Source organism: Kogia breviceps, chromosome 7 (assembly GCF_026419965.1).
Source record: "Kogia breviceps isolate mKogBre1 chromosome 7, mKogBre1 haplotype 1, whole genome shotgun sequence".
In the NCBI taxonomy this organism is placed as follows: Eukaryota; Metazoa; Chordata; class Mammalia; order Artiodactyla; family Physeteridae; genus Kogia; species Kogia breviceps.
The window spans coordinates 23,012,403-23,025,786 of NC_081316.1; the positions used below are offsets into that span (position 1 = coordinate 23,012,403).

The 13,384-nt window shown below is 40.5% G+C and overlaps 1 protein-coding gene across 3 annotated transcripts in view; it reads right to left on the minus strand.

The window, feature by feature from the left end:
• Positions 1-13,384, minus strand: part of LDLRAD3 (low density lipoprotein receptor class A domain containing 3) — a 253,559-nt gene that overhangs the window by 124,636 nt on the left and 115,539 nt on the right. For all 3 annotated transcript variants that reach the window (XM_067039437.1, XM_059069951.2, XM_067039436.1), the window contains one exon: positions 11,498-11,623. In XM_067039437.1, the coding sequence (XP_066895538.1) occupies positions 11,498-11,623 (126 nt within the window). The remainder of the gene's footprint in view (positions 1-11,497; positions 11,624-13,384) is intronic.

Below are 13,384 nucleotides of genomic sequence, written 5' to 3' on the forward strand. Positions count from 1 at the left end.
AGGACTTCTCTCTCTGTGTGCACACACCAAGGAAGGCCATGTGAGGTAATGACCAGAGAGAGGGTCCACACCACCAACCCGACCATGCTGGTACTCTGATCCTGGACTTCCGGGTCTGTGAGAAGTAAGTTTCTGTTGCACATGCCACCCAGTGTATGGTATTTTATTATAGCAGCCTGAATTGACTAAGACAGACTAAGAGGCTCAATCAGATTTAGGTTGGATGTTTGGGGGCAGAAATACTATAGAGTGGTGATGTATGTTCCTTTTGGGTTGTATCAGAAGGCAAACGTCTGGTTGTCTCTTTTCTTGTGATGCTCAAGCTGACTTGTAGGAGGATCCAGTTCCAGATCAGATGCAGCAGTCGCACCACACCCTGGCTCTCCCACTGAATGCAGCTAAAGAAAACCTGGACAGAATACATGTAACAGCTATTTTTCGATTCTGAAAAGTAAATTGGAGCAGACCAACTGTGGAAGAAGACCAAAATTTGAACTAGCACTGAAATGGTGCTAAGTTTACCTCCTTTTTCCCCCTCTCAGGCTCCCAGGAAACTGGCAAATATCAGAGAGATTACAGAGAGGGAGGAACTTGGGAAATCAACTTCATAAAGTTGTTTTTGAACTCCGAGGCTGATTCCCAAGATGCACATGCATGCATATGGTCCTAATCAGCACACCAAAGATGGTAAAAACTAAATGCGTAGACCACTGCCCAGGTCCCAGACTGGCCACTGGGAGGTGTAGACACAGAACAGGTCCAAGCGGCACTGCAAAAATAGTCGAAAAACAACTGCGACTACAGCCCACTGAGGGCTCTATTGCCCTTCCAGAGGGCTGTTAGGAACTTGTGGCCTGAGCCAGCAGGGTCATTTGTCCACTAAAACAAAAACATAAGCCTTCTCTGTGGGATTTAAACAAAACCCAAAGTGTCATACATAGTAATCAAAATATAATCCAAAATTCCTTGCCATATGAAAAAACAGGAAAATCTCAACTCTTGTGGGAAAGGATAATCAACAGACACCAACAGCAAGATAAGGCAGATGTTGGAATTTTGTGACAAAGACTTTAAAGTAGCGATTATACAAATACTAACAAGCAATCACAAACATTCTCGAAACAAATGGAAAATAGAAAGTCTCAGCAAAGGAACACAAGATGTAAAGAAGAACCAAAAGGAAATTTCAGAACTGAAAAATACAGTAGCCAAAGTAAAAAAGAGCCACATTGTATGGGCTCGAAAGTAGATTGGAGATGACAGAGGAAAAAGTAAACCTGACAAAAGAGTAATAGAAATTATCCAATCTGGATAATAAAATGAAAAAAAATGATTAAAAAATGAACAGAGTTTCAGGGACCTAAAATTGTTATCAGAATCCCACAAGAAAAAGAGAAAGAGGATTGATTGTAAATCAACTATATTTCAATTTTTAAAAAGAGAGAGAGAATAGTTGAAAATGTACTAAGTATGGCAAAAGACAAAACCTTACAGATTCAAAGTGAACCCTAAACAGGATAAACAAAGAAATCCATGTACCCAGACACATTGTCATCTAAGACACATGGTCATCTAAGTGGTAAAAACTAAAAACAAAACAAAACAAATCTTCAAAGCAGCCAGAGAAAAGTGGTGTATTCTCTAAGGGAAAACAGTTTAAAATAACTGCAAATTTCTCACTGGAAACAAAAGAAGCCAGGAGAAGTGGCACATTTTTAAAGTGCTTTAAAGAAAAGAACCGCCACCCCAGAATTCTATATGCAGAAAAAATATCCTTTAGGAAAGCAGGTGAAATAAAGACATTCTCAGATGAAGGAAAATTAAGAGAATTTGTTGCCAGCAGACCTGCTTTAAAAGAATTGCTAAAGGAAGTTCTTCAGACAGAAGGAAAATGATACCAGAAAAAAACCTGGAACATCAGGAATGAAGGAAGAGCAACCAAAACGGTAAATATCTGGATAAATACAATAGACGATTCTTCTCCTCTGGAGTTCTTTTAAACGTACTTGAAAAGTTAAAGCAAACATTAAAACATTGTCTTTTGGGATTTTTAAAGCATGAAGATGTACTATTTAAGACAACTATAACACAAAGAGATCCACAGAGTGATAAGGTTTCCACAATCCACTTGAAGTGATGCAATACTGATTCAAAGTCGTCTGTGAGAAGATTTGACTGCCCGTTTAGGGACTTTTCTGCCTGATCCATACATTATAAAGCTCCCTTTCAATTTGTCATCTAATGGCTTTAGCAGCCATTTGATGATCCATTTCTTCATTAGGGGTTATAAAATAGACATACTCTAATTCTCTCATTCTTCTATTAGCTGGTATTCTTCAATAAAAAAGAACTTTCCTAAGTCAGCTATTTAATTACTCAGAAGTGTAATTCATATATGAAAGGGAGGATAAATGCTTGATTCTTTCCTTTTATTTTACCAGTTTTCAGAACAGTGAGTTAGAACCCTCTTTTCAAATGGCAGATATGCCAGAGGAAAATGCTGGCTTAACCCTCCTTGGCTTAATTTAGAATGAATATAATTTACTCATTTAGACAATTAAAGACCAATATCCAAACATTTAATCATACAGGGTTTTTAATTATGGCAAAGAGTACACAGGATGACACAATCATTTAGAATGTACTGTAATGCATCACACTTGCTTTTATTGACATTGAATTACTCTAGTACATATGTATGATGATATATATAAAATTTCCCCCTTCCGTGATAAGATCCCCATGGACAGCACTTAGAACCACACTAAGCACTTTTCAGATATTATCTCATCTAACCCTCAGAGCAAACCTGGAAAGCAGGCTGTCAGCACCTCCATTCTAGAGAAAACCACTGTGCAAGGAGATTACATAAGAAGCCCAAGTGGTGCTTCCCTAGGGCAGAACACAAATCTGAGGCCAGACCCCAGCTCCAGAGTCATTTTGCTCAGTCAGACCCCTACCCTGTTAGTGACATTTACCCTCCTCGCTAAGCTGGGGTTCAGCTACTCTACTTACTAACCATTCAGCAATCTAGCAGCTCTGCCATATCTCTGCCATTTGAGACCCAGAAGATGAAATAAAGCAATGGGAGAATGCACACAGGAGAGTTATAAACTCTGTGTCCCTCTTGGGACAGTGCAGCAATGATTGTTCCCTGGAAAGACATAAAAGAACATAGGAGATAGTCACTCTCCTCCTCAAGGACTTAAAATAGAACCAACAAGGTAAGGGAAAATCAGTTTATCAAAACAATCCCTGAAGTCATTAAAACTTACGTTTCGAAAAAAATTAATAACATGAGAAAATGGTCACAATAAAGAGGACATCTCAATTAAGCATATTAGAGAAGATAGATGATAAATAGATAGATAGACAGACAGATGATAGATAGATATATAGATAGACAGGGTAGGGGGATGACTATTACAAAATAACCCACATACTAACAGCATTGCCTTCTAGGCATTTTTGCTTTCTTCTTTATATTTTTCTATATTTCACAAGTTCTTTACAATAATCAGAAGAGAAAAGGGTTATTAAAATATATAAGTGCAGAGGGTAAATGTGTAAATTTGTCAAGAGCCAACTACAGTTAGAAAGGCTCCAGCAGTCTAAACAGTGAAGGGGAAAAGAAAAAGAATAAACTGAGCAGTGACCAGAGGGACCAGAAGCAGGTACAAAGCAAACTGCTGGGGGAGCTGGAACAGTGTGAAAGGCAGGAAAGGGACACCTGAAGGTCACTGAAACTGCTGAGTATGGATTTGGACACAGAGATGCTGCCAAGGAAGGGACCAGTATATCCAGGACAAGGAGTAGTGACGTGAGCTTCAACACCAAGACTGCTAAGAGGCAGGTGGGGTAGAGAGAACAAGAGGATGTGTGTGTCTGTCTGTCTATGTATTGATACCGTGGAATATTATATACCAGGTAAAAGGAATCAGGTGGTCACAAGTCAAGGAACACTTTAGCTTTCTATACTATTTGGATTTTTTTCCAAGAGCATATTCTTTTTTTTTTAAACATCTTTATTGGAGTATAATTGCTTTACAATGTTGTGTTAGTTTCTGCTGTATAACAAGGTGAATCAGCTATACATATACATATATCCCCATATCCCCTCCTTCTTGTGTCTCCCTCCCAACCTCCCTATCCCACCCTTCTAGGTAGTCACAAAGCACAGAGCTGAACTCCCTGTGCTATGCGGCTGCTTCCCACTAGCTATCTATTTTACATTTGGTAGTGTATATATGTCCATGCCACTCTCTCACTTACTCCCAGCTTCCCCCCCACCCCATGTCCTCAAGTCCATTCTCTACATCTGCATCTTTATCCCTGTCCTGCCCTTAAGTTCTTCACAACCTCTTTTTTTTTAGATTCCATATATATGTGTTAGCATACGGTATTTGTTTTTTTCTTTCCGACTTAACTTCACTCTGTATGACAGACTCTAGGTCCATCCACCTCACTACAAATAACTCAATTTCGTTTCTTTTTATGGCTGAGTAATATTCCATTGTGTATATGTGCCACTTCTTCTTTATACATTCATCTGTCGATGGACACTTAGGTTGCTTCCATATCCTGCCTATTGTAAATAGTGCTGCAATGAACATTATGGTACATGACTTTTTGAATTATGGTTTTCTCAGGGTATATGCCCAATAGTGGAACTGCTGGCTCATATGGTAGTTCTATTTTTAGTTTTTTAAGGAACCTCCATACTGTCCTGCATAGTGGCTGTATCAATTTACATTCCCACCAACAGTGCGAGAGGGTTCCCTTTTCTACACACCCTCTCCAGCATTTATTGTTTTTGTAGATTTTTTGATGATGGCCATTCTGACCGGAGTGAGGTGATACCTCATTGTGATTTTGATTTGCATTTCTCTAATGATTAGTGATGTTGAGCATCTTTTCATGTGTTTGTTGCCAATCTGTATACCTTCTTTGGAGAAATGTCTATTTAGGTCTTCTGCCCATTTTTGGATTGGGTTGTTTGTTTTTTTCATATTGAGCTGCATGAGCTGCTTGTATATTTTGGAGATTAATCCTTTGTCAGTTGCTTCATTTGCAAAGATTTTCTCCCATTCTGACGGTTGTCTTTTCATCTTGTTTATGGTTTCCTTTACTCTGCAAAAGCTTTTAAGTTTCATTAGGTCCCATTTGTTTATTTTTGCTTTTATTTCCATTTCTCTAGGAGGTGGGTCAAAAAGGATCTTGCTGTGATTTATGTCATAGATGATCAGAAGCGTAATTCTGCCTATGCTTGCCTCTAAGAGTTTTATAGTGTCTGAACTTACATTTAGGTCTTTAATCTATTTTGAGTTTACTTTTTGTGTATGGTGTTAGGGAGTGTTCTAATTTCATTCTTTTACATATAGCTGTCCATTTTCCCAGCACCACTTATTGAAGAAGCCGTCTTTTCTCCAATGGATATTCTTGCCTCCTTTATCAAAGATAAGATGACCATATGTGTGTGGGTTTATCTCTGGGCTTTCTATCCTGTTCCATTGATCTGTATTTCTGTTTTTGTGCCAGTACCATACTGTCTTGATTACTATAGCTTTATAGTATAGTCTGAAGTCAGGGAGCCTGATTCCTCCAGCTCTGTTTTTCTTCCTCAAGATTGCTTTTGGTTATTCAGGGTCTTTTCTGTTTCCATACAAATTGCCAAATTTTTTGTTCTAGTTCTGTGAAAAATGACTTTGGTAGTTTGATAGGGATTGCATTGAATCTGTAGATTGCTTTGGGTAGTAGAGTCATTTTCACAATGTTGATTCTTCCAATCCAAGAACATGGTATATCTCTCCATCAGTTTGTATCATCTTTAATTTCTTTCATCAGTGTCCTGTAGTTGTTTGCATACAGGTCTTTTGTCTCCTTAGGTAGGTTTATTTCTAGGTATTTTATTCTTTTTGTTGCAATGGTAAATGGGAGTCTTTCCTGAATTTCTCTTTCAGATTTTTCATCATTACTGTATAGGAATGAAAGAGATTTCTGTGCATTAATTTTGTATCCTGCTACTCTACCAAATTCATTGATTAGCTCTAGTAGTTTTCTGGTAGCATCTTTAGGATTCTCTATGTATAGTATCATGTCATCTTCAAACAGTGACAGTTTTACTTCGTTTCCAATTTGGATTCCTTTTATTTCTTTTTCGTCTCTGATTGCTGTGGCTAAAACTTCCAAAACTATGTTGAATAACGGTGGTAAGAGTGGGCAACCTTGTCTTGTTCCTGATCTTAGTGGAAATGGTTTCAGTTTTTCACCATTGAGAACAATGTTGGCTGTGGGTTTGTCATATATGGCCTGTATTATTTTGAGGTAGATTCCCTCTATGCCTACTTTCTGGAGGGTTTTTATCATAAATAGATGTCGAATTTTGTCAAAAGCTTTTCCTGCTTTGAGATTACCATATGGTTTTCATCATTCAATTTCTTTTTTTTTTTTTTTTTTTTTTTTTTGCTGTATGCGGGCCTCTCACTGCTGTGGCCTCTCCCGTTGCGGAGCACAGGCTCCGGACGCACAGGCTCAGCGGCCATGGCTCACGGGCTTAGTTGCTCCGCGGCATGTGGGATCTTCCCGGACCAGGGCACGAACCCGTGTCTCCTGCATCGGCAGGCGGATTCTCAACCACTGCGCCACCAGGGAAGCCCTCAATTTCTTAATATGGTGTATCACATTGATTGATTTGCATATATTGAAGAATCCTTGCATTCCTGGGATAAACCCCACTTGATCATGGTTTATGGTCCTTTTCGTGTGCTCTTGGATTCTGTTTGCTAGTATTTTGTGAGGATTTTTGCATCTATGTTCACCAGTGATATTGGCCAATAGTTTTCTTTTTCTGTGACATCTTTGTCTGGTTTTGGTATCAGGGTGATGGTGGCCTCATAGAATGAGTTTAGGAGTGTTCGTCCCTCTGCTATATGTTGGAAGAGTTTGAGAAGGATAGGTGTTAGCTCTTCTCTAAATGTTTGGTAGAATTCACCTGTGAAGCCATCTGGTCCTGGGCTTTTGTTTGTTGGAAGATTTTTAATCAGTCTCAATTTCAGTACTTGTGATTGGTCTGTTTATATTTTCTATTTCTTCCTGGTTCAGTTTTGGAAGGTTGTGCTTTTCTAAGAATTTGTCCCTTTCTTCCAGGTTATCCATTTTATTGGCATATAGTTGCTTGTAGTACTCTCCCATGATCCTTTGTATTTCCGTAGTGTCAGTTGTTACTTCTCCTTTTTCTTTTCTAATTCTGTTGATTTGAGTCTCCTCCCTCTTTTGCTTGATGAGTCTGACTAATGTTTTATCAATTTTGTTTATCTTCTCAAAGAAACAGCTTTTAGTTTTATTGATCTTTGCTATTGTTTCCTTCGTTTCTTTTTCATTTCTTTCTCTCTCTCTTTTTTTTTTTTTTTTTTTTTTTGTGGTACGTGGGCCTCTCACTGTTGTGGCCTCACTTGTTGTGGAGCACCGGCTCCGGACACACAGGTTCAGTGGCCATGGCTCATGGGCCCAGCCACTCCACGGCATGTGGGATCCTCCCGGACTGGGGTACGAACCTGTGTCCCCTGCACTGGCAGGCGGATTCTCAACCACTGCACCACCAGGGAAGCCCTATTTATTTCTGATCTGTTCTTTATGATTTCTTTCCTTCTGCTAACTTTGGGGGGTTTTTTTTGTTCTTCTTTCTCTAATTGCTTTAGGTGTAAGATTAGGCTGTTTATTTGAGATGTTTCTTGTTTCTTGAGGTAGGATTGTATTGCTATAAACTTACCTCTTAGAACTGCTTTTGCTGCATCCCATAGGTTTTGGGTCATCGTGTTTTCACTGTCATTTGTTCTAGGTATTTTTTGATTTCCTCTTTGATTTCTTCAGTGATCTCTTGGTTATTTAGTAGTGTATTGTTTAGCCTCCATGTGTCTGTATTTTTTACAGTTTTTCTCCTGTAATTGATATCTAGTCTTATAGCATTGTGGTCAGGAAAGATACTGGATATGATTTCAATTTTCTTAAATTTGCCGAGGCTTGATTTGTGACCCAAGATATGATCTGTCCTGGAGAATGTTCCATGAGCACTTGAGAAGAAAGTGTATTCTATTGTTTTTGGATGGAATGTCCTATAAATATCAATTAAGTCCATCTTGTTTAATGCATCATTTAAAGCTTGTGCTTCCTTATTTATTTTCATTTTGGATGATCTGTCCATTGGTGAAACTGGGGAGTTAAAGTCGCCTACTATGATTGTGTTACTGTCGATTTCCCCTTTCATGGTTGTTAGAATTTGCCTTATGTATTGAGGTGCTCCTATGTTGGGTGCATAAATACTTACATTTGTTATATCTTCTTCTTGGATTGATCCCCTGATCATTATGTAGTGTCCTTCTTTGTCTCTTGTAATCGTCTTTATTTTATAAAGTCCATTTTGTCTAATATGAGAATTTCTACTCCAGTTTTCTTCTGTTTTCCATTTGCATGGAATATCTTTTTCCATCCCCTCACTTTCAGTCTGTATGTGTCCCTTGGTCTGAAGTGGGTCTCTTGTAGACAGCATATATACGGGTCTTGTTTTTGTATCCATTCAGCCAGTCTATGTCTTTTGGTTGGAGCATTTAATCCATTTACATATAAGGCAATTATTGATATTTATGTTCCTATTACCATTTTCTTAATTGCTTTGGGTTTGTTATTGTAGGTCTTTTCCTTCTATTGTTTCCTGCCTAGAGAAGTTCCTTTAGCATTTGTTGTAAAGCTGGTTTGGTGGTACTGAATTCTTAGATTTGCTTGTCTGTAAAGGTTTTAATTTCTCCATAGAATCTGAATGAGATCCTTGCTGGGTAATCTTCATTGTAGGTTTTTCCCTTTCATCACTTTCAATATGACCTGCCATTCCCTACTGGCTTGCAGAGTTTCTACTGAAAGATCAGCTGTTAACCTTATGGGGATTCCCTTGTATGTTATTTGTTGGTTTTCCCTTGCTGCTTTTAATAGTTTTTCTTTGTATTTAATTTTTGATAGTTTGAGTTATATGTGTCTTGGTGTGTTTCTCCTTGGATTTATCCTGTATGGGACTCTGTGCTTCCAGTACTTGATTGACTATTTCCTTTCCTATATTAGGGAAGTTTTCGACTATAATCTTTTCAAATATTTTCTTAGTCCTTTCTTTTTCTCTTCTTCTTCTGGGACCCCTATAATTTGAATGTTGGTGTGTTTAATGTTGTCCCAGAAGTCTCTGAGACTGTTCTCAATTCTTCTCATTCTTTTTTCTTTATTCTCCTCTGTGGTAGTTATTTCCACTATTTTATCTTCCAGGTCACTTATCTGTTCTTCTGCCTCAGTTATTCTGCTATTGATTCCTTCTGGAGAACTTTTAATTTCATTTATTGTGTTGCTCATCATTTTTTGTTTGCTCTTTAGTTCTTCTCGGTCCTTGTTAAACGTTTCTTGTATTTTCTCCATTCTATTTCCAAGATTTTGGATCATCTTTACTATCATTACTCTGAATCCTTTTTCAGGTAGACTGTCTATTTCCTCTTCATTTGTTTGGTCTGGTGTTTGTTTATGTTTTTACTTTGCTCCTTCATCTGCTGCGTATTTCTCTGTCTTCTCATTTTGCTTAACCTACTGTGTTTGGGGTCTCCTTTTCACAGGTTGCAGGTTTGTAGTTCCTGTTGTTTTTGGTGTCTGCCCCCAGTTGGTTCATTGGATTGTGTAGGCTTCCACGTGGAGGGGACTGGTGCCTGTGTTCTGGTGGATGAGGCTGGATCTTGTCTTTTTGGTGGGCTGGACTGCGTCCGGTGGTATGTTTTCGGGTGTATGTGAACTTACGATTTTAGGCAGCCTCTCTGCTAATGGGTGGGGTTGTGTTCCTCTCTTGCTAATTGTTTGGCATGGGGTGTCCAGCACTGGAGCTTGCTGGTCGTTGAGTGGAGCTGGGTCTTAGTGTTGAGATGGAGATATCTGGGAGAGCTCTCGCCAATTGATATTACGTGAGGCTAGGAAGTCTCTGGTGGTCCAGTGCCCTGAACTCGGCTCTCCCACCTCAGAAGCTCAGGCCTGATAACCGGCTGGAGCACCAAGACCCTGTCAGCCACACGGCTTACGTGTAAATGGGTTAAATTCTCCAATCCAAAGGCACAGTGGCCGGCCTTCTGCACTCCACTCAGTCCTCCAGCCAGGTGTTGTCCTCTGTGCCTGCTTGATATGGAGAGCCTGTTTTAGATCCAGGTCCAGCTGCATTCCTTAGCGTCTAGAAGAAGCAGCCAACGCCCCCAGCCTCCCTTATCCTCACTGCAACTCATCATGATCCTGGAGCTCCCGAGGCTCCGCCCCTCATGCTACTCGCAGTGCTCGAGCATATTCTTTTTTAAACATTGATGTATAGTTGATTTACAATGTTGTGTTAGTTTCATATGTACAGCAAAGTGATTCACAGTTATACACACACATATATTTTCTTTTTCATATTCTTTTCCATCATGGTTTATTACAAGATATTGAATATAGTTCCCTGTGCTATCCACTAGGACCTTGTTGTTTATTTTATATATATATAGTAGTTTGTATCTGTTTATCCCATACTCCTAATTTACTCCTCCCTCCACCCCTTCTTCCCTTTGGTAACCATAAACTGGTTTTCTATGTCTGTGAGTCCATTTCTGTTTTGTAAATAAGTTCACTTGTGTCATATTTTAGATTCCACAAACAAGTGATATCATATGGTATTTGTCTTTCTCTGTCTGACTTACTTCACTTAGTGTGATAATCTCCAGGTCTATCCATGTTGCTGCAAATGGCATTATTGCATTCTTTTTAATGGCTGAGTAATATTCCATTGTTTATATGTACCACATCTTCTTTATTCATTCATCTGTCAATGGACATTTAGGTTGCTTCCATGTCCTGGCTATTGTGCACAGTGCTGCTATGAACATTGGGGTGCATGTATCTTTTCAAATTAGAGCTTTCTCCGGATATATGCCCAGGAGTGGGATTGTTGGATCATATGGCAACTTCCAAGAGCATATTCTTATAGTATGTATGTAATTAATATATAAACATCTTTGTTTAAAGAATTCAAAATGAGAAGGAAAGCAAGCACCTAAACATGGGGTGCTGAGTGGCAGGGTCAATCAGGTGAGTGTCTGAATGAGCCTAGAACTGGCTCTGCAACTGATAAGCTATGTGACTCTGGATGAGTCCACTGACCTCTCGTACTTCAAGTCCTATGTGTTGATGGGGATAACACACTTACATTTGCAGAGCCATCATCAGAACTGAAAACAAAGTATGCCCCAGGCCCAGTGTACTTAGCAGAGGCCCTGATAAATGGTAGCTGAGCATCTACAATCACACAAGAAATAAGCGGTAACAAATAGATTCCAGGTAACGAGAGAAAAGGCCCAAGCCTGTGGGTGTAAGAAGCACACAGATGAGAGCAGCCAGGATGGAAGGTCCACCGGTGGGAATGAACAGGGGAGCGTGGTACGCAGGCCCCGGCACTTACTGCAGTTCTCCTCATCACTGCCGTCGGGACAATCCTCAAACCCGTTACACCGGAAGCGGCCAATGATGCAGTGGATGCCGCTGGCACAGGGGAAGAAGGTCGGGCCGCATTTCGATTTAGCCTTGGCTGCAGGAGGACAAACGAGACAAACAACGAGACGTCAGGAGGATAAGTTTTCTGACCACCACATACCCATCCCGCTAACTCAGAGTGTGCAACCGGGGCCTTTTACATCTACCTTGAAGTCCCCAAAGTCTCTTACCACCAGCACCCACCTCCAATACCCAGCCTGACTAGAAGCCCACGTGTGTCATCCTCCAGGAAAGGAGTGGCTCGTCCACTGCCACCAAGGTCCCAAATAGGCCAAACCCAGCCTCCACACCAGCAGGGCTCAAGAGGCCTGAGGCTGCCATCCTTAGAAAGGCTTGCTTGCAAAGTTGGCCCTCGCCTGGCTGGCATCTGGGAACCTGGATGTCGGGAAGGTTTGCATCATTCTCTCCTGAGGACGGCTCACTGTGCCTAAACGATTCATGTGAACAGTGCATTTATGCTGAACACCTGCCTTTCTTCTGGGAGTTTGGGATTTGGGTACATGTTGGGCAGAGGGTGCCTGCATGACCAGCTCTCAGTAAAAACCCTGGGCAGTGAACCTCTAACGAGCTTCCCTGGGAGAAAGCATTTCACATGTTATGTCACATTTGTTGCTGGGGGAATGAAGTGCCTCCTGTGTGACTGCACTGGGCCAGGACTCTGGAAGCCTGGACTTGTTTTCCTCTGACTTCACTCCTTCACCTTTTCCCTTTGTTGGTTTTGCTTTGTATCCTTTCACTGTAATCAACCATAACTGTGGGTATGACTGTATGCTGAGTTCTACGATTCCTTCTAGTAAATCACTGAAACTGAAGGTGGTCTTGGGAACCCCTGACAAGGACGGGTGTGGTTCTTTTCCTCATTTCACATAAATGCTCTGAAAAGGTAAAGTGACTTGCCCAGGGTTACACGGCTAGAAAATATGGTGCTGGGGTGAGGCCCCCAGTACTCAGAGTCTAGAAGCCACACTCTCATGCAACTCAACTGTACTGCCTCTCTGCCAGAGGCCGTCACTTCTCACAACAGAAGCCAGACTCCTGCTCAAAGAAACCCTTCTTCCACTCCTGCTATACAAACAGTTTTAACAGAAACTGCTGTAACTCAGGCTTGACTGAGTGTCCTGCTAACCAAATAGCCCTGTGGGGTAATGTACTTTCCTGTTAATGGTGCTGGCTGCTCTGGCTTGTGATTATAAGGTATGATGGGATCTACTGCTGTATCCCAGGTAGCAGGCCCCACCTAGCATCCCTTTTATCTCCTGTCTTAAGAGGCAGGACCCATGGTCCTCAAGAAAGAAGGGCTATTTCTTTGGAACGAACAGGCAGTAAATTACCTTCATATTCTCGCCATCAGTAAAACATGCCAACTTTGGCAATAGCTGATACACTATCAACAGGGATTTTAAGCCTGGGATGTGGCTAGATTTTAAAAACCCACATGGCTTTGTTTTAACCTGAAAATACTCTAATGGTGCTGGTGTGCTCTTCACAAAGCACAAACTTGGGAGAAAGTGTCCTGTGTTCAAATTGTGGCTCTAATATTTATGACCTTGGGCAAGTTTCTAAATACAACTGAGCCTCAGTTTCCTCACTGGTAAACTGGAGGTAATATCTATCTCATACGGCCCAGGGAAGGATTCAGTGTGATCATCTATATAAAATGCTTGGCACAGAGCATGGCATACAGTAGATGCTCAACTAATGGTAAAACTTATGCTATTTATCATCATCATCATCACATCACTAGGCCTATAGAACTTTAAAATTGATCCTTGGGCTGCTAAATTTCTTTTTCTGA